Source organism: Lontra canadensis, unplaced genomic scaffold (genome assembly GCF_010015895.1).
Source record: "Lontra canadensis isolate GAN:19392208 unplaced genomic scaffold, GSC_riverotter_1.0 scaffold133, whole genome shotgun sequence".
In the NCBI taxonomy this organism is placed as follows: Eukaryota; Metazoa; Chordata; class Mammalia; order Carnivora; family Mustelidae; genus Lontra; species Lontra canadensis.
In genome coordinates, this window is record NW_022631127.1 from 3,685,940 (window position 1) to 3,707,637 (window position 21,698).

The following is a 21,698-nucleotide window of genomic DNA, read 5'->3' on the forward strand; positions in this document are numbered from 1 at the left end:
CAACCGTCCTGAAGCACATACGCATCTTCCAGTCTGGAATGCAACAGCTCCCACCAGTCAGTTGGGAGAAATGACAACCCAAAGGCACAGAAACTCCGACATTCTTGCCTATTCTGGCAAAAACAAGGAATCATAGAGATGTGTCTTCCCAGAGAGCCAGGGCTGGGAGGGGTTGGTTAGCAACCGGAAGTTGCGGTACCCCGGGTCAGCCATTATTCTGGACCTCGGCGGCCGTAGCGTCCGGTCCAGTGTTATCTGTCGGCGTCCTGGCCTCCGGGGAGGTACCCAACGCTGGAGGCGCAGTGAGAACCCCCGGTGAGCGGGGTGGGCTCGGGTCAGCCGGGCGGGCGCGGAGGGCGGTCGGGGGTAGGGGCTGAAGCTCTGTGAGGCTGCGCAGTCTTCGCCGGCCAGTCCCCGGTGCTGACCCCCAGCATGGTCCCTCCTTAGCTGGGTGTTGGCGTGGACGCCCTGGCCTCGACTTGGGCGGATGCAGGCTGGGGAAGGTAGTGAGGACAGATTCTGAGTCTGTGTGTGTCTGTGCTGCTGGAGTCCGATAATGAGGACAGCGACTGCAGTAGCCAGGCCTTTCTGCTTTTCCTCAGTCTTCCTTGAGGTTGATAGAAACAGCTTGAGACTTCTAAAGCTGTGGCAAGGAGACTCCTAGGGACTTGTTTCTTTGGTAGGGATGGAATAATTTCCATCTTTTAATTTGGTATTGTAATGGTATTTAAAAAGCAAACTTCCACCAACCATACCTGCATTACTTAAGGGAGTATATTTAAACGCTAAGTACTGACGCTGTACATTCAGAATAAATGCCCTTCTTGCAAGAAAGGTCATTGCCAACCTGTATCAGTGACTGTGTATAGTTACTGTGTTTTTCGTTTTACGGTTTGCCAGATTACGTGTTTATAACAAACCAGCGTTTGGAAACTGTTGCTTTAGAATGAATGTTGTTTGGCTTTCGGAAGTCTTTAGATGGAAGTATTTTGGACTTTCGGAATTCAGTTCCATGATTTCAGAATCTGCTCCCACAACTTGACCAGTCCAGTGGCCTTGAACTGCTTAGTTCCTCTGAGCCTTCTTTTGCTCTAACTTACAGCTCACAAGCCTTTCATAAGAAGCAAACAAACTGTAGTTTTTAGGATTTATTTTTATCTGTGAAGTTAGAGTAAATAGAATTTTAATAATTTATTGTAGAAAATCCTTTTTCTCCCAAGTTTTATCTCAAAATAAACTTTATTCTTTTGAACAGTTTTAGTTTCACCCCCAAATTGAGCAGAAAACAGATTTTCCGTATACTGCCTACCCCCTATTCATGCGTAGCTTTCCTCACTAAAAACATCCCCCACCAGACTGGTACATTTGTTAAAATCAGTGAACCTTGATTGACATGTCATAATCTCCCAAATTCTATAGTCATTACATTAGGATTTACTCTTGGTGTTATACATTCCATGGGTTTGGACAAATGGAAAATGACATGTGTAATGTAGCCACCATTATAGTATTGTACAGACAATACTATATTGCCCTAGAAATACTAGGATTGCCCTAGAAATCCTCTGTGCTCTGCCTGTTCATCCGTTTCTCCTCCCAACCCACGGCCACTATTGACCTTTTTATGGACTCCAACGTTTTACCTTTTCCAGAATGCCATGTAGTTGGAATTGTACAGTATATAGTTTTTTCAGATTGACTTGTTTCACCTAGTAATAGGCATTTTACGATTCCTCCATATCTTTTCATGGCTTAACAGTTCTTTTCTTTTTAGTGCTGAATAATATTCCATTGTTGGGATGAACCACAGTTTATCCATTCACCTACTGAAGGACATTTTGGTTGCTTCCAGATTTTGGCAGTTATGCGTAATGTTGCTATAAATATCTATGTCCAGGTTTTTGTATAGATATGTTTTTAACTCCTTTTAATAAATACCAAGGACCACAATTGGCAGATTTTATGGTAAAGATTATGTTTAGCTTTGCAAGAAACTGCCAAACTGTCTTCCAAAGTTGGTTGTACCATTTCGCATTCCTACCAGTAACGAATGAAAGTTCCTTTTGCTTCACATCCTCACCAGCATTTGGTGTTGTCTGAATGTGTTCTTATGTATTCTGGATTTTGGCTATCTTTTTTTTTTTTTTTTTTAAGGATTTATTCATCTGACAGAGATCGCAAGTAGAGAGGCAGGCAGAGAGAGAGGGGGAAGCAGGCTCCCCGCTGTGCAGAGAGCCCGATGTGGGGCTTGATCCCAGGACTCCAAGATCATGACCTGAGCTGAAGGCAGAGGCTTAACCCACTGAGCAACCCAGGTGCCCCTGGATTTTGGCTATCTTAATAGGTGTGTAGTGGGTATCTTATTGTTTTAATTTACATTTCTCTGATGACATATGATGTGGAGTATCCCTTCATGTTTTGTTTAGAATCTGTATATCTTCTTTGGTAAAGTGTCTGTTAAGGTCTTTGGGCCATTTTTTAAATTGAGTTGTTTTCTTACTGTTGAGTTGTAAGAGTTCAGTTCTTTATCAGATATGTATGTCTTTTGCAAATATTTTTCTCAGTCTGTGGCTTGTCTTCTTGTTCTCTTGACATTGTCTTTCACAGAGCAGAAGTTTTTAAATTTTATCAAAGTCCATCTTACTGTTTTTTTCATGGATCACACCTTTTGTGTTGTATCTAAAAAGTTATCACCAGGGGCGCCTGCATGGCTTAGTGGGTTAAGCCTCTGCCTTCAGCTCAGGTCATGTTCTCAGGGTCATGAGATCAAGCCCTGCATCGGGCTCTCTGCTCAGCGGGGAGCCTGCTTCCCCCTCTCTCTCTGCCTGCCTCTCTGCCTACTTGTGATCTCTCTCTCTGTCAAATAATTAAATAAAATATTTAAAAAAAAGTTATCACCATAACCAAGATCATTTAAATTTTTTCCTCTGTTATCTTCTAGGAATTTTATGCTTTTGCATTTCACAAAAAGTTATCACCATAACCAAGATCATTTGAATTTTTTCCTCTGATATCCTCTAGGAATTTTATAGTTTTGCATTTCACATTGAGATCCATCCTCAGTTAATTTTTGTGAAGGGTGTAAGATTTATCTAGGTTCTTTTTTTTTTTTTTTTTTTTGCATGTGAATGTCCAGATATCTTGGCACCATTTGCTGAAAATACTTTGTTCCACTGTATTTTCTTGCCTTTCTTCCTTTATCAAATAACCATTTTATTTGTGTGGATCTATTTCTGGACTCTGTATTTTGATCCATTAATTCATCTATTCTTTCACCAACACCAAGCTATCTTGATTACTATAATTTTATCATAACTCTTCATGTGTGGTGTCAGTCCTTCAGCTTTGTTCTTCTTCAATGTCATGTTGGCTGTTTTGGGTCTTTTGCCTCTACTATAAACTTTAGAATGGGTTTGTTGGTATCCACAAAATAATTTAGCTGAGGTTGTAATTGGAGTTGCACTGAACTAAAGATAAAGTAGGGAAGAACTAGCACTTTGGCAGTATTGAATCTTTCTGTCTGTGAACGTGGGATAGAAATCCTTTTTGAAAGTTCCTTTCCATCACCCTCAGATCAGTTACTAAGAATCTGTTCAGTTTTTCTCAGATATTTTATCCAAGTGCTACATAGTTTAGAACTTAATCATTTGTTTAGACCATTGTTAAACTTCACTGGCCTTCTTGAGATGTAGCCCTCCCTCCCCCATCATTCCTCCCATATAGATTTTTGACCCTGTTAGTTAATACTACATTCATGCTTGGAGTAGGAAAGGCCTTTCTAACTATGACACAAAACCTAGAGCATGAAGAAAAAGATTGATTGCATGGCAAAACAAATATAAACAAAGTCACATAAGGTGTATGGCAAAGACATGAGAAAAGGAAAGAAATTTCCACTCCCATTATAACAAAGGACTAATTTTCTTGCAGTGTAAACAGTGTGTACACAGTAGTCACTATCAAAATGATAAAGTTGCAGGGCACCTGGGTGGCTCAGTTGGTTGGGTATCTGTGCTTGGCTCAGGTCAGGATCCCAGGGTCCTGGGATCCAGCCCATGTCAGGCTCCCTGCTAAGCTTTCCCCTCTCTCTTCTCCCCTCCCCTGCTGCTTGTGTGCATGTGCGAGCACTCTCTCTCTCTCCATCAAATGAATAAGTAAAATCTAAAAAATAATTATAAGGTCATATAAATTTTGATCCAGCAGTTCCTTGAGGAACTTTTCATGTTTATGCCTACAGACATGCAAATTGATGTATGCTCAAGGTTTTTAATGATAATATTGTTTTTAAGAAGAAAAAATTGAAAACTGCCCATCTGTAATGGAGTGGGTAAATAAATTACGATACACCTGTATAGTGATACCATGCATCAGTAAAAGACAGGAGGGGCTGTGTGTGACCAGAAAGACTTCTAAGATATATTTTTTTTAAGGATTTTATTATTAAGTAATCTTCTAAGTTATCTCTGTACCCTCCCTGCCTGCCTGCCTTCCATCTTTCCATATAAAGCACATTTCTAATAGGGCTGTATGTGCTATTATTCCCATGCTTTTGGAAATACAGTTCTTCCTGGAATGGCTTGCCTAATACTCCAATGGTCTTTTTATTTTTCTTTAAAGTCCAATCCAAAATAACCTTTCATGAATTCTTTCTGTGCTGGTGTGATCTCTTATTAATTTTATTTATATACTATATTGAAATTGTGTTTACATTTCTGCCTCCTCAGCTTAGTTATAAAACATGCTCTGTAAGGGTCCAAGTGTTAAATAAAATTAGTGAGGGTGCTTTCATATGTCATTGACAGTAAAGTAATTGTTATACTCTCAAAAGCTTAAAACTATTTGCACCTTTCAGCCCAGCAATTTTTTTTCTGGGAATTTTTCCTGAAAAAATAAGCAGAGATGTAACCAATAATTCACTAGCAAGGATAGTCATTGTGGCCTAATTTATAATAGGAGGAAATTATAAATAATTTAAATGTCTAACAACAGGGGAGTACTTAAGTATGAATGGTCTCATATCCTCTTAAAATAATGATGAGGATTATGTAATATATGTTTACAAGATATATGTGAAAAGCAAGTTACAGAGATGTACTGTTGGTTCCAGTCTTGTGATACAAATTGGTGCAGATGATCAGAAGAATGTAGTACAAAACAATAGCAGTGATTATTCTCTGGTTTTGTCTTGTCCAATTTTACAAATTTTATGTTTGTAATGAGAAAATTAATGTTATTTCCAAAAAAAGATTTTTAGAGAGCCGCAAGCCTAACTTTTATATAATAAAAGTAAAATTGATCTGAATATTTTTATTGTTGTAATGAACAATTTTCAGAGAATTTAAAGTATGTGAAGTAAAGCTAACTTAGTTTAGCTTTTTGTGTTAATTGAGAAGGTGTGAGGATTTTGTCTCATGTGTATCAGAATTAAGACCTTACTTGTTGACTGTAAGGAACATAGGAAAGAGTTCTGTTTATAGAAAGATAATAACTGGGGTGCCTGGGTGGCTCAGTGGTTTAAGCCTCTGCTTTTGGGTTCAGGTCATGATCTCAGGGTCCTGGGATTGAGTCCTGCATGGGGCTCTCTGCTCAGCGGGGATCCTGCTTTCTCCTCTCTCTCTCTGCCTGCCTCTCTGCCTACTTGTGATCTCTCTCTGTGTAAAATAAATAAATAAATAAAATCTTTTAAAAAAAGATAATAACTGACATTTGAGTCCTTATGCAGATACTGTTCAAAACTTGAAATGTATGTAAATATCAAAATTTTACACAAGGCTGTATATAGTAGGACCTATTATTACCCCTATTCTTCAGGTTAAGAAATAGACTCAGTAGTGAAGTAACTTGTTCAAGATCACACAGGAGTAGCCAGGATGCCCATTGTTAGAGTGGTAGATAAAGATTTATTATAATTAGGTGGAGGAGACATTATGAATAAAGACTAAAGGGATTTCATAACTTTGTTTGCAACAGTGGTCTGGGTAACATCAGTGTCTGTGTCCTTAGAGCCTTGGACAGGGGCTTCTGTCAGAGGAGGCACTGCCCAGAACTTAGAACCTTGCATGCAGGGAGCTTCTCTTCATCACTGGAAACTGACTGGGGTCTGGAAATTTTGGTTATTGCTTTGGGTTAACTTTATCAATGATTTCTTGAGGTCTTCTACATGATGTTCTTCAGGCTTTAAGGAAGAAATCAAGCAAGAATTGAGAGGGCCTGGAGAGGAGCCTTTCTTAAATGACAACAATGACAAGAGAAAATTGGGCCCACAGTGCTCTGAGACAAGAGGGTCTTGTTAAAGGGAAGGATGATACCTGGAAATGGGGAACCAGCTTCCAAGGAAGCAGCTCCTCTGTTTGGGAGACATCCCACCTGCACTTTAGACAGTTACGTTACAATGAGACATCTGGACCCCACGAGGCACTGAGCCGGCTTCGGGAGCTCTGTCGTCGGTGGCTGAGGCCAGAAGCCCGTACTAAGGCCCAGATCCTGGAGCTGCTGGTCCTGGAGCAGTTCTTGAGCATTCTGCCTGGGGAGATTCGGACCTGGGTGCAGATCCATCGCCCTGGGAGTGGTGAGGAGGCCGTGGCCCTGGTAGAGGAGCTACAAAAAGACCTTGATGGACCAGCACTAAAAGTGAGAAAGGGGGAGGGGAAAATTTTGGGATGGAAGGAAAGAGAGAATTAAGGCAGGGCAAGCTGGGCTGGAGGGTGATCCTGTAAGTTTCATAAACAATTAATAGCTCATTAGCAACCCTAATGCTTATTACAATAGGTTCATGAGCTATTTCAGATCATAGAATATCTGTGGAGAAATGGATTTATGATTGGCATCTTGGGCCTAATTCAGGGTTAGCAAAAAGGCATTGATTGCATTTTATCCCTCTGGGTGATGCCTGCTAATGCAGAATTTGGTTGAATAACCCAAGGAACATAGTATTTCTAAGTGTTCCCCTAAACAGAAGCATATGTATCATTTGTATAAGTTTATTAAGAATGATGATATAAGCTTGGAGTATAAAAGAATGATTTAGAAAGCTTCATTCTTGAAGCTTTTTTCTTGAAGCTTTCTAAATCTGGCAGGACCTCCCCTTGTGTGCCCCTAATGGGGATTTTGTGAGCCGAGGGATTGGGTTGAGATACTTACTTTTGGAAAGATTTTATTATTCTTGACCATTAAATTGGGATCTTAATATATTTCCTAGTGTGTGTGAGATCTCTTTCTGTCAGTCTGTAGTCCACTAGAAACATTTGTATATAAAAAGTCTGAAACATAACTTAAACTTGGGAGTGGCACCGAGGAGGGACTTTTATTTTAATCATAAAAATGAAGAATTTTAGAGCTATATATTTCATTCCAAGGCACTCCTTATTTGAGAGATAGGAAGGTGGAGGCAGAGAAAGATTCACTGGATTTCCTTATGTCATATATCTAGCTAGCAGCAAAACCATGTGTTTAGACTATTGGCGTTTCTTCTGTTGGAGCAGGAAGGGATAATAAAGGGGTAAATAAGTAGAAGAGTGTATTGAACCCAGCCAAGTCTGATGTAAAACCAGGTATGAAGCTAAAACCCATACTCTTACTTACTACTTCCCATTCCCTCCTTAGCCCACACCCAGATCTCTCTTCTGTTTCCACCATTCTGTTCAGTCTCAGTGAGAGAGGTCACCGGTGCCATGAGTGGGGCTAGAGGGCCAGCTCCATTGTTCTCAAGGCAAAGGTTTACTGCTGTTTTGATGCTTGATACTTGAGGTGGATCTTTGATATCATAGTTCTAGATTGTGGGCAGAAAGAGGTCTGTAGTGGTTAGGTGAGTCTGTTTTCTGGAGGTACAAGAAGAGTCAGCTTATTTTGTTCTGCTTGTTCCTAGGTTCCAGTTCTTGTTCAGGACCAGGACCACCTTCAGGAAGGGATGAGCACTCCAGGAACAGCAGTTCCTCATGCACCCATTGGCAGCCACATAGCAACTGAAATTTGCCAAAATCCTTTTACTGACGCAGTGATGTTCAATCTCCAGGATCCTCAACATGGTACTTCGTGATCCTGGCTTTGGACTTTCTTGGCATCTTTATTATGGGTCCTTCCACAACTAGCAGTTAGTTGCTTCCTCTTCTTTCTTGTACATGAAATCCTTATGGTACCAAGTTCTTTCTGTTATTCTCCCACCTATCCTTTCCTGGGTCCCTGTGACCTTTTATCCATTCTTATTGCTGTTCTTTTATTATTCCAGTCCTGTACATGGAGGTCACTCAGAAGAGGTTTGTAAGCCATTTTATAGCCATCATTGTCTAGCCCTGGGAGTTGTGGGTCTTTCTGAATTCCTTGTTTGTAGAAGAAATGGGACTTGGATTAGTAGTCAGGAATAGCAGTGATTTCACATGCAGCTTTTGCTCCTTCCTCAGATTCCCCTGCACCTGAAGCTTCTGCCCTTTCCCAGGAAGAGAACCCAAGAAATCAATTAATGGCCCTCATGCTCCTAACAGCCCAGCCCCAGGTAGGTTTACATTCTCTTTCCTTCCTAAGGCCCTCTCTGCACTACCAAACTGTGGCTGAGGTGTTCTCTGTCATCCTAGTATTTGGGGCCCAGTCAGTTCCTATCTGTAAATCACAGTCCATGTGATTGGAAGGTAGACTATGTGGGGTTTCCTTATGTCTGTCTGATAGCCCTTGCTCACCTCATCGCGTTATAATGTATCCTTTACTAAAAGTGAAAGGAACTTTTCAGTAGGGGAGCTCCTGGGCATGGATAATCTCACACATACCTGTCATTTCAGGAGTTGGTGATGTTTGAGGAGGTGTCAGTATGCTTCACTTCAGAGGAATGGGAGTGTCTGGGCCCGATTCAGAGGGCTTTGTACTGGGATGTGATGTTGGAGAATTACGGAAATGTGACCTCCCTAGGTAAGGATTCTGTCTTCCCATCATTCTTACCTTTATTTCATCAGCCTTTGTTTTCTGATTATGAAAGTAGAATATACTTATTTTGGAAAGCATAGGATATTAGAAGAAAATACAGCTTAAACCCAGTCTTTGTAGACAACTACTATCAAAATTTTGACATACTACCTTTCTATATTTTCCTATATGAGTTTTTTTTTAATTGGCTACATAATTTGTGCCATAATTCAGCCATTTCCTTATTCTAGATAATTTCTGTAATAATCATCTGTCTCTGTAGCTAAGGTCTTTCCTTATTTCTCATTATTTTTTTAGAAGTAGAATTACTAGGCCTAAATGTTCGAATTGTTTGAAGGTTCTTCTCTCATACTATCAAATTGCTTTCCCAGGTGATCTCTGTGCTCATGGAGAGATACATAACACGCTTTTTGCTCTGCCTTTGTTGATACTGTGTAATCCCATTCTTTTAAATTGTTGCTGATACAATTTTTTAAAAGTTGTAATATCTTTATTCTCTGGAGGACTTTTATCACTAGTAATGAAGTAAGAACATTTAAAAATATTTAGTAGCCATTTGTGCTTCCAACAAACATGAAAATATCTATCATGTGATAGCAACTGTGGAAATGATTCTGCCCTTAAGTAGCTTACCATGGTTTGGGAGATGAGCACAGAAAGAATAAATTAGGCAAAGTAAAATAATTAGTATAAGAGTGTGATAAACCTTTTAAGATAGAAATAAAGAGGACCAAGCAACCAGTACCATTCCTGAGATTAGGAAAGGCCATAAAGGAGGTAACTTTGTGCTAGACTTTGAAGAAAAAGGAAAGATTGTTGTTTGGACAAATATACGTTAAAAATTGAGGAATCAACTAATGCACTATCTCATTTGGGCTGAAATATAGATTTATAGTGTCAGCTTAAATAGTTGCATATGGTCCCATTGTCTGTATATCATGATTTACATTGACAGCTTTAGGATACTGAATTTCTATTCAGGAACATTACATGCCTTTCCATTTGTTTAGCACTGCTTTTATGTTTCAGGCCTATTTTAAAATTGTCCTCTTCTGGATCTTGCATATTTCAGGTTATATTGGTTCTTTGGAATTGGAATCTTTTCTCATGTTTCCTAATTGACTGTAGTTTACATATATGAAAATACTGATTGTTTTGGGTGTGTTGCAACCTTATTATTTTATTGTTCACAGTAACTTACACTATAAATTTTTACACTTAATTGGAATGTATCTTTTACTATCTTAGATGTGCCGATAGTGGGCCAAACAATCTGTAGTTTTTATATTTTGATACATGTTACCAGACTGCTTTCTACCAATGATGTACCAACTTACCTTCCCATGAAAAGAGCAGAAGAGGGCCCATCTCCCTTATATGTGCTTATGATTTGGTCAGTGTTTTAAATCTCTGCTAGGTAGAAGACAAATATTATTTTTTTGTTTTTAATTTCTTTGATTATTAGTGTGGTTGAAATCTTCTCATATTTATTGTGAAATGTTTCACTTCTATTCATATCCCTTCTACATATTTCATTTATTTATGAGACCTGCTCAACCTTTGCCAAGTATTGTGTATGTTTTTCCCATTTATTAGCCTTTCAGTTATTTATGAACTGTTATTTTTAATCCTTAGGAAATCTTTTATGTAGTATTAAATTTAGCAGTATTTTCGTTTTTGGTCTTTGTGATCTTCTAAGTAAAATTATTTTATTTATTTATTTATTTTTAATATTTTATTTATTGAGAGTATGCAAGCAGGAAACAGGAAGGGCAGAGAGAGGAGGAATCTGAAGTGGACTCCATATTGGGCACAGAGCCTGTTGTGGGGCTCAATCCTGTGACCCTGAAATCTTGACCTCAGCCAAAATCAAAAGTCAGGCACTTAACTGACTGAGCCACCCAGGCACCCCAGTAAAATTATTTTTCTTTTAAAAAATCACTTGTATTTTTCTCAGATACTGTTATTGTTTCATTTTTATGTTTAAGCTTTACTACCTCTAAAATTTATCTTGATATATAGAATGACATATGAATCCAGTTTGTTTCTTTGTTTTTTAACCCAAGTGGCTTTTAGTAGTTGTAATGGTATAATCCATCTTTTCTAAGAGTTTAAAAATGTTTTATGAGTAAATTGGTGAATTTTATGAAAAACACTCACTATGGATCCATATAACTCATTCTGTAAGCCAAAATAAATTCTTGATGGGTCTGAGGTAAACTAAAAAAAAAAAGAGAAGAAAATGGAATTGCTTATTTAGTCTAGCTCTGTGAGGAAAGAGAAATTTGAATCAATTTTAACAAATAAGTTAGGCTTCAACTGCAATATTGTTGGGACTTGAGCAATAACTTAAGATACCCAAGCGTTTATTCCCTTTGACCTGATTTTCATTTGAGGATGAAAGGCTAAGGAAAGGCTTAAGGAAATGGTTCAGAAAGAGGAAAATAAGTAACATGTCTAAGGATGGTACCAGCAAAGTATTTATAATGGTTAAAAGTTGGGCACACCCTAATCCCCCGAGATAAAGTATTAAGCAAACTATGGTGTTTGACATGGAATTACATTACGACACTCTCAAATATGACAATTATGTGCTCTCAGTTTCCATGCGTTGATAAACTATTTGGTGGAAAAGCAGATTCTCAGATGGCTTGCTCACACTGTTTGAGTTATAAAAGATTTGTTTATGTTTATATAAGGGATTAGAATAGAATTGAAAAGAAATTCAGGTCATATTGAGTCCTTCCCATATATTAAGCTTAACCCCAGCCTCCAAACATTCAAGTTGGAGTGGTAGACATTTATACTAATAATTACAATACAGCATGACAAATGCTATGTAATAAAAGTGTGCACAAGTGTGGGAGCCCATAGAAGCTTAGGATAGTAGGACTAGGAGGGTGGGGCAGGAGTGGGTAGCTAGGGAAAGATTTACAGAGAGGGTGGCTCAGTTTTATTGAGATATAATTCACATCTTTAATTCAGTCATTTAAAGATTACAGTGCAGTGGTTGTTAGTAATACACAGAATTGTGTGACCATCACCACAATTAATGTTAGAACGGTTCATCACCCCCCAAAAAAGCTTTATACCATATAGCAGTCATATTCATTTCAGCCAGATGCCCCTCCACCCCAGCCTTAGGCAACCATTAATCTGCTTTCTAGCTCTCTAGATGTGTCTATTCTATGGACATTTTATATAGATGGAATCATACAGTATGTGGTCTTTGTAACTGCTTTTACTTAGCATAGTGTTCTCAAGATTCATCCATGTAGTGGTGTGCATTAATACTTTATTCCTTTTAATGCCGAATAATATTCTCTTGTGTGTATATATATCACATTTTATTGATTCATCAGTTGATAGACATATAAAAATTTTGTTCCCACCATTGATCTATATAAAGGTGCTGTGAATATTTGTGTGCAAGCTTTTGTGTGGATGTATGTTTTCATTTCTTTTGGATATATACCAAGGATTGGACTAGCTGGGTGATGTGTAAAAAGATGCACAACCTGTGTTTTGGTTTCTAAAAGGAAAGAAAACTTTATTATTATTATAGAAATTTAATAGAAACAGAAGAGGAAAGGAATCTACACATAAATGAGAGCAGTAGTAAGCAGTAAGTGAGAAATAAGATAAAGCTACATTAAGTAGGGTACACAACCTCCAACCTCATTAGCTGGGGAAGCCTGGTGGAGACAGCCTGGCTGGAATCCAGATTGAGAGGCTTGGGTGGAGCCTCTCATCCCTTCAGGCGAGACTTCCAACTGATCATCCCCATAAGGGCCATACTTATAGAGCAGATATGATGGGGTCTGAAGTTAAAACATTTGTACCCCTATGTGTGGTTTGGAGTGAGCTACGTTTCTATGTTACCATGTTTTTCTATTTTCGAGAAGCCAGGGCTGTTCGTGTTTGCCTCCCCTCTCAGGTTACATACTTGGGAAGTTAGCCCCGCTTGTAGGAGGAGGGGATGTGAGGCTAGATTTATAATTCTTGGCATCCAGAAGGGCTAGTTCTGACCTGGAGGCCAGATAATATATTTTAAATAATGAGGCTTCCAAGGTTCTTCACATAACCTGAGTCTCACAAACAAGATTCTGTACCCTGCCTGCATACATGCAGTCTAGGTGGTTGGTTATGCAAGACAAATTGTAGAAACATCCATCAATATAAAACACTGGGTCATAAGGTAACTACGTTTAATCATATGAGGAGCTGACAGACTGTTCCAAAGTTACCGCACCATTTTACACTTTCACTGGTAGTATGTAAATGTTCCAGTTTCTCCAGATCCTTTTTTTAAAGATTTTACTTGAGAGAGAGCGAGAGCACAAGAAGTGGGAGGGTCAGAGGGAGAAGCAGGCTCCCTGCTGAGCGGGGAGCATTATGCAGGGCTCCATCCTCAGACTCCAGGACCATGACCTGAGCTGAAGGCAGATACTTAACTGACAGAGCCACCCAGGCACCGCAGAGTTTCTCCAAATCTTCCCCAGCATTTACAGTCTTTAATAGTTTATGATCTTTCTGATTATAGCCATCCTAGTGGATCTAAAGAGATAACTCATTGTGGTTTTCATTTGCATTTCCCTGATGACTAAAGATGTTGTGCAGCTTTTCATGTGTTTATTGGCTGTATGTCTTTGAAGAAATGTCTTTTCAGATTCTTGCCTATATTTTAATTGGGTTGTCTTTTTATTCTTGAGTTGTAGGATTTTATGTATTTTAGATACAAATACCTTATCAGATATGGGACTTTCAAGTATTTTCTCCCATTCTGTGTCTTTTCACTTTCTCAGTGATATCCTTTGAAGCACAAAAGTTACTAATTTTGATGAATTTCAATTTATCTTTTCTTTTGTTGCTTGTGGTTTGCTGTCCTGTATCTAAGAAACTATTGCCTAATTCAAGGTCATGGAGATTTGTATATGTGTTTTCTTCTAAGAGTTTTATAGTTTCAGTCTTGTGTTTAGTTCTTTGATCCCTTTTGAGTTAATTTTTGTATGTGATGTAAGAGTCCAACTTCATTCTTTCCATGTCTCAGCCCTAATCCATTATCTCAGCAGCATTCCCCCCCCCCCCCCCGCCGGCCGCCCCATTGAATTGTTTTGGTACCCTTTTGAAAATCAGTTAGCCATAAATGTGGAGGCTTGTTTCTGGACTCTCAGTTCTGTTCCTTTGATTATATGTCTATCCTTATGTCAGTGGAACCCTGTCTTCTTATTGTTGCTTCGAAGTACATTTTAAAATCAGGAAGTGTGAGCCTTTCAGTTCTGTTATTCTTTTTTAGTGTTGTTTTAGTTCTTCTAGGCTTGTTGAGTTTCCATATCAATTTTAGGATTAGCTTGTCAGTTTTTACGATAGGGATGATTGTACTGAATTTGTATATCCGTGTGGGGATTATTGCTGTTTTAACAGTATTAAATCTTCCAAATACGAACAATACGAACAAGGGATTTGTTTTCGTTTATTTAGTCTTTAACTTCGTGCAACAATGTTTTGTAGTTTTCAGAGTATAAGTTTTGTACTTCTTTTTAAAATTTATTCCTAGGTCTTTTATTCTTTTTTATGCTGTTATTTCTTAATTTCCTTTTAGGATTGTTCAGTGCTGTTGTGTAGAAATCCCATTGTTTTTTGTTTATTGATCTTGTATCCTGCAACCTTGCTGTATTTACTTAGTTTTAACAGTTTTTTTGGTAGATTCTTTAGGATTTTCTCCATATAAGGTCTTGTCATCTGCAAATAGAGGTAGTTTTACTTCTCTGTTTTCAATCTGGATGATTTCTTTCTTTCTGTTGCCTAACTACCCTCGCTGAATCCTGCAGTCTATGTTGTATAGTGGCAAGAACAGAAATCTTTTTCTTGTTAAGGGTTCTTAGAGAGAAAGCATCAATTGTTCACCATTAAGTTTGATGTTAGCTTTGGATTTTTTGGTAGATCTTTATCACACTGAAGAAGTTCTCATTCTATTCCTACTTGATATCAAGTGCTTTATTCATGAAGGGGTACTGGATGCTTTTTCTGTATCTGTTGAGATGATTATGTGATTTTTGTCTTTTATTACATTGATATGGTATATTACATTAATTGATTTTTCAGTATTATACCATATTGCATTCCTGTGATAAATCTCACTTGATCATGGTGCATATTTTTTTTTTCCTGTGTTGGCCGTATTATGTGGGCTAGTATCTTGTTGAGGATTTTTATATCTATAGTCATAAGATCTGTTTGTCTGTAGATTTCTTTCTTTTTTAAAAAAAAATTTTTGTGATGTCTTTGGTTTTGGTATCAGAGTAATACTGGTCTCACAGAGTGAGTTGTAAAGTGTTCCTAAATGTTCTCTTGAAGAGTTTGTGAAAAATTGGTATTCTTTTAATGTTTGGTAAAATTCATCAGTGAAGTACTTTGGGCCTGGGCTTTTCTTTGGAGGGGGTTTTTTGATTACTGACTCAGTTTAGAGATCTATTCAGATTTTCTGTTTCTTCCTGAGTCAGTTTTAGTAATTTGTGTCCTTCAAGGAATTGCCCATTTCATCTTAAATTGTGCAGTTTATTTGCACAGAATCATTTCTAGCATTCCCTTAGAATCCTTTTTATTTCTGTAATATTTGGTAATGTCTAGAGGGGGTGACTTTTGGGCTTATTTTTAAGGGTGTAGGGTATTGGGCTTGTAGTGAATTGGGAAGAGGAAGAACAATTGAGGAAAAGAAGAAAGCATGGACAGTGATAGAGAAGCAAGCAGAAACATGACATGTATGGGTATCTACGTGTAGTTCTCTTTGGCTAGAGTCTAGGGCATAAAGAGTAATGGCAAGAAGTGAAACCAGAAGGATAGGCAGAGAGCAGCTGAGGGCATCTCTTAGGCTGTGCTGGTTACTTGTGCTTTATCCTCTAGGCAATGAAGAATTGTGTATTTTGAGCAGGTGAGTGACATGATCAATTTTACCTATTGGAAAGATAATTGGCAGTGGAATGGACATGGATTAAAGAAAAAGGGAGGATTGGAAGTAGGGAATCCTCTTTGTTTCTTGCAGGCTTTATCAAAGATTGAAGAAAGTAACCAGCTTCCTCTTATCAGTCTGACATTTTCCTACCAAGTCTGCTAAAGCTCACTGGGCCTATACATTGTCTGATTTCTATGCAAAAATTTCTGTACCAAAATTGGTTAAAATAGTTCAACCAGCTAATGACTGTGTGTCCAAGAACTGCTGATTTCTCTATTTTTAAGAATTTTATTTTTTTAAAGATTTATTTATTTGAGAGAGACAGGAAAAGGGAAAGAGAGCACAAGCAGGGAGAAGGAGCTGAGGGAGAGGGAGAAGCAGACTCCCCACTGAGCAGGGAGACCAATGTGGGACTTGGTCCCAGAACCCTGGGATCATGACCTGAGCCAAAGGCAGACATTTAAACTGAGCCACCCAGGCATTTTTTTCCTTTCAAGGCATTTAGAATACGTATTTTAAGGCAGTTCTGTCTTTCTGTTTTTGTTTTTTGTTTTAAGTAAACTCTGTGCCCAATGTGAGTCTCGAACTCACAACCCTAAGATCAAGAGTTGCATGCTCTATGACTGAGCCAGCCAGGTGCCCCAAGAATTGCTAATTTTTTAACCATTTTTCATCTCAATTAACCACTTGCAGCACTTCCACTTCTTAAAAGCATTTCTACTTCTTTAAAACACTTCTACTTGCTTAAACAGAACTTTCCTGAAACCAGCATCCAGGTTAAACTTTGAAGCCATTCCTTCATCCAATCATTGTGAATGAGGAAACTGGAATACCAATATTGAATAGGACACATGCCTATCCCTATAGTCAGGTGAAGCAGTGTGATTGGCAGTCTTGCCTGAATCCTGGAGAAAGGTACATCCTGGAGAACCTGACCTAAGAATGTAGTTCAAGTTGACATTTATTAGGTTTTTTCTATCCTCACCCTCTCATAAATTAAATTTATAATAGAATAAAATAGCTATTTCTTTCCTATGTGTTTTCTTTCTATTTGTCTAGAACTGTTGTTATCCACTAATAGAAGATAATACCACTATTATTCACATTATTTTACTTACTAGATAATTTGGGGAACAAGTACATAATTTCTCCTTATATTTGAATGGCGAAAGTAAGTTGCCAAAACATTTCAAAAAGATTAATTTCTCATTTTATAATATTTGAGAATGTGGAGTAGAAAGGGACTGGCAGTTTACTAGTTCAGCCACATCATTTTATAGATGTATTATGTTTTTAAAATGTCTCTTTCAATTTTTTTTCCATTCTGTATTTCTTTATGTATATTTTAAGATTTCATTTATTTATTAGAGAACAAGCAGGGGAATGGAGAGGGACAAGCAGACTCCATCCTGAGTGCAAAGCCCATTGTGGGGCTTAATCTCATGAACCTGAGATCATGAGCTGAGCTGAAATCAAGAGTCAGATACTTAACCAACTGAGCCACCCAGGCAGTCCTCTTCCTTTTTGTATTTAGTTGAATCTAATTCAGTCCTGATGTTTTCCATTTCTCAATTTTAAAAGGAATAGTGGGAGTATAGATGAATTCTAAGCATTAAGTTGCTTTTTAGTGGATTTTTTCCCTATAGGTTACTTGCTTTCAAGTAATTAAAAAATGTTTGTGCACTTGACTCTTCAAAAATTAAAGATTATTTTAGGGTCCTGAGGTATATTTTCTCTCCATTAGAGTTTCCACCATCCTAGCAGGAAGAAAATAAAGAGACAGTCCTTTATAAGCCAAATGATTCTCCCTGTTCCATCCAGCTTCATGGTCTGAACAACCTACACATGATCCCGTGTTCTCTCTCTGGTTCTTCCTTACATCTGTTTACTCAATATCATTTATATTTTTCCATCTGCTCCATGATGACAGAGAGCTTAGAAGTGTCTGAGTTCTGTGTTAAAACACAATCTTGTCAGGGTAGTATTTGTGCTTTCATTTAATGAAAAGTATCTTTTTTTTGTATTTATATAAAAATGTACCCTACTGGCTTGCTTTAAAGTCATTTGAAGTTCTTGTTCTCACTAACACAGGGACATGGTAACATTTGCATTTTTAATTCCTTTTACCAGAATGGGAGACCATGACTGAGAATGAGGAGGTGACACCAAAGCCAAGCATTTCTCAAAGAGCTGATTCTCAGAAAGGAACATCCAAAAGACTTCAGGGAGGCGTTCCTCAGACCCTTGATTTTGAGGAAGCTTGTGAATGGCAAGTTTTGGCAAGTCATTGGGGAACTAAAACAGGGGAAAGAGATACCCTAAAGAAAGTTTCCATCTGTGAAAGAGATAAGAAGAAAAGGACACTACCAGAAAAACAAGGCCAGAAGTGGAAGGAATTTGGAGAAAGTTTGACTTCAGGTTCTGCTCTTTCTGAAAATTTAATAGGTACTGAAGGAAAGAAGTTTTATAAATGTGATATATGTTGTAAACATTTTAGTAAAATCTCTCATCTTATAAACCATCGGAGAATCCACACTGGTGAAAAACCTCATAAATGTAAGGAGTGTGGAAAAGGCTTTATTCAGCGTTCAAGCCTTCTAATGCATTTACGGAACCATTCTGGGGAGAAACCTTATAAATGTAATGAATGTGGGAAAGCCTTCTCTCAGAGTGCTTACCTTCTAAACCATCAGAGAATCCACACTGGGGAGAAGCCTTATAAATGCAAGGAGTGTGGAAAGGGCTTCTATAGGCATTCAGGCCTTATTATACATCTAAGGCGCCATTCTGGGGAGAGACCTTATAAATGTAATGAATGTGGGAAAGTTTTCTCTCAGAATGCTTACCTCATTGACCATCAGAGGCTCCACAAAGGGGAAGAACCTTATAAATGTAACAAGTGTCAGAAAGCTTTCATTCTGAAGAAGAGCCTCATTCTGCACCAGAGAATCCACTCTGGGGAAAAACCCTATAAATGCGATGAATGTGGAAAAACCTTTGCTCAGACCACTTACCTTGTTGACCATCAGCGGCTCCACAGTGCAGAGAACCCATACAAGTGTAAAGAATGTGGAAAAGTTTTCATTCGAAGCAAAAGCCTCCTCTTACACCAGAGAGTTCACACAGAAAAGAAGACTTTTGGTTGCAGAAAATGTGGGAAAATTTTCAGTTCAAAATCAAACCTCATTGACCATAAGAGGATGCATAGCAGAGAGAAGCCATATAAATGTACTGAATGTGGGAAAGCCTTCACTCAGAGTGCTTACCTTTTTGACCATCAGAGACTCCACAATGGAGAGAAACCTTACGAATGTAATGAGTGTGGGAAAGTTTTCATTCTAAAGAAGAGCCTCATTTTACATCAGAGGTTCCATACTGGAGAGAATCTCTATGAATGTAAAGACTGTGGGAAGGTCTTTGGTTCTAACAGAAACCTGATTGACCATGAGAGACTACACAATGGGGAAAAGCCCTATGAATGTCGAGAGTGTGGGAAGACTTTTATCATGAGCAAAAGCTTCATGGTCCATCAGAAACTACATACACAGGAGAAATCCTACAAATGTGAGGATTGTGGGAAGGCTTTTAGTTATAATTCAAGCCTGCTCGTACATCGGAGAATCCACACTGGAGAAAAGCCCTTTGAATGCAGTGAATGTGGAAGAGCTTTCAGTTCTAACAGAAACCTCATTGAACATAAGAGAATCCACAGTGGTGAAAAACCCTATGAGTGTAATGAGTGTGGTAAATGCTTCATTTTGAAGAAAAGCCTCATTGGACATCAGCGGATTCATACAAGGGAAAACTCTTATAAATGCAGTGACTGTGGGAAAGTCTTCAGTTACCGCTCAAACCTTATAGCGCATCAGAGAATCCACACTGGTGAGAAGCCCTATGCATGTAATGAGTGTGGGAAAGGCTTTACTTACAACAGAAACCTTATTGAACATCAGAGAATTCACAGTGGGGAAAAAACCTATGAATGTCATATATGTAGAAAAGTTCTTACCTCTAGTAGAAATCTTATGGTACATCAAAGAATCCATACTGGAGAGAAGCCTTACAAATGTAATGAGTGTGGAAAAGACTTCAGTCAGAATAAAAACCTTGTTGTACATCAGAGGATGCACACTGGGGAAAAACCATATGAATGTGAGAAGTGTAGAAAATCTTTTACTTCTAAGAGGAATTTAGTTGGCCACCAGAGAATCCATACAGGGGAGAAACCATATGGGTGTAATGATTGTAGTAAAGTTTTTAGGCAGAGAAAAAACCTTACTGTACATCAGAAAATTCATACAGATGGAAAACTTTGTGAATGTGATGAGTCTGAAAAAGAATTCTCTCAGACTTCAAACCTTCATCTTCAACAAGAAATCCATACTGTGAAGGAATTCTCTTGGTTCCAAAATGCCAATGAGTCAAAGAGAGAGATTCAGAAAATCTAATGTCATTTGTAAAATAGGATAGAATCCCTGACTACTTACGTAACCGTTAGACAGATGCCAATATATGGTCCTTGCAAGGAAAAAATTCATGATTGACCCTTTTATAGACAAGCAGTTTTCATGTGAACGAAAGTTAATCTAGACTTTCAAGACTACAAAAAACATAAACCAAATTCTAGTTAAAGAATGCTACGTCTTAGACCACTTGTTAAGACTCTGGAAAGGGACCTTAGAGCACTTGAAGACTGAAGAAGCTTATGAGATGTAATGATGTAGTTGTAAATGATAACAAAAATACCTTTGTATTAAAAAGTGGACATTGTTTCTGAAACGGTGTATATTGTACATTTTAAAAATAGCATCACTGCTACAAAAAGTCTCTGTTGACTGTATGATCAAGGCATGTCAGACATGGAGTTGAGTGGGCAAGAGTCTGCAGTTTGAGGACAACTTAAAAGATTAGAAGACTGAGGTTTAGGTGCTGGCTCTTTCTCTTACTAGCTATGTAATGTTAAGTCAGCCTCTAGGCCTCAGTATCTCTGTCAGTCAAATGTTGACCTACCTCAGTGGGTTTGAGGATTAAGTGAAAAGCTATTTGTGAACAAACTTTGTGAAATAATTTAGTTGTCAATTTTACTCTTGAGTAAAAGAGGTATGGTCAAAATCTAGAACATGGCACAATGTAATGTTTGCTCATCATGTCAATATTAGGGCTCTGGGAACTTCAAAAATATTCATATTTATAGTAAGAGGAAGTATGGTAAATAGCCAACTTTAGTAGTCTAAGAAGACTTTTTTTAAAAAATAGTTTTCAGAATTTTGATGGGATTAATGGATAATATGCCTAGTTTGTTTTGATGGTGAAATATTGGCTTTTATGGAAAAACATTATGATGTCCAGCTGTTAACACTGATGCCAAGGAATACTACTTTTCAACCTTCAAATTTGAAACCTGGCAGATACAGAATGTCAAAATGGAAGGACAGTCCTATGTTGGTTTCTTTGTTTATAGGGAAAAATCCTCAACTCCAACCCCTGAGTTAATGATTCCTGCCATTTCATTCTCAATTCTAATATACATTTCACCATTGCTGACATATGAAAGCTTGTTACTCAAAGATTCTGTTTCAGTACTCAACTTACTACACAAGTTTCACACAGAACCAATTCCTTAAAGCTCTGATTAAATCAATTCAGAATCCACCCTCTGGTCAGGCCCATTACTGCCTGTGAACAAATCATTCATTCAGTCTTTTCTCTTTTGTACATTTGTAGATTTAATTCATCTTATATTCTTGAGTAGCTAGTTTTATATTGTAATTCTCAAAACTCCCAGTTCTGTAGCTGGACTATATTAATACCTTAATATTCAGATTGTGTTTCTAAT

The 21,698-nt window shown here is 38.0% G+C and overlaps 1 protein-coding gene across 4 annotated transcripts; it reads left to right on the forward strand.

Moving 5' to 3' along the window:
- The first annotated feature begins 273 nt into the window (after window positions 1-273).
- Window positions 274-20,768, forward strand: LOC116858208 (zinc finger protein 197). Of its 4 annotated transcripts, none has more exons than XM_032842862.1 (6): window positions 274-315; window positions 6,161-6,630; window positions 7,865-8,024; window positions 8,397-8,488; window positions 8,769-8,895; window positions 17,993-20,768. In XM_032842862.1, the coding sequence occupies exons 2-6, from the start codon at window positions 6,232-6,234 to the stop codon at window positions 20,308-20,310; spliced, it is 3,096 nt and encodes a 1,031-aa protein (XP_032698753.1). In that variant the 5' UTR covers window positions 274-315; window positions 6,161-6,231; the 3' UTR covers window positions 20,311-20,768. The 4 variants fall into 4 exon arrangements, with proteins under 4 accessions (XP_032698753.1, XP_032698752.1, XP_032698754.1 ...); XM_032842861.1 differs by having other exon boundaries at window positions 278-315; window positions 6,152-6,630; XM_032842863.1 differs by lacking the exons at window positions 274-315; window positions 17,993-20,768 and adding an exon at window positions 9,282-9,813 and having other exon boundaries at window positions 5,691-6,630.
- The last annotated feature ends 930 nt before the right edge of the window (window positions 20,769-21,698 follow it).

Coding starts and splice junctions, on each gene's coding strand:
- LOC116858208 (XM_032842862.1), top strand. CDS start 6,232: ATGACAACAATGACAAGAGAAAATTGGGCCCACAGTGCTCTGAGACAA. Junction 8,489..8,768: donor TCCTAACAGCCCAGCCCCAG/GTAGGTTTACAT, acceptor CTGTCATTTCAG/GAGTTGGTGATGTTTGAGGA. Junction 8,896..17,992: donor CGGAAATGTGACCTCCCTAG/GTAAGGATTCTG, acceptor TCCTTTTACCAG/AATGGGAGACCATGACTGAG.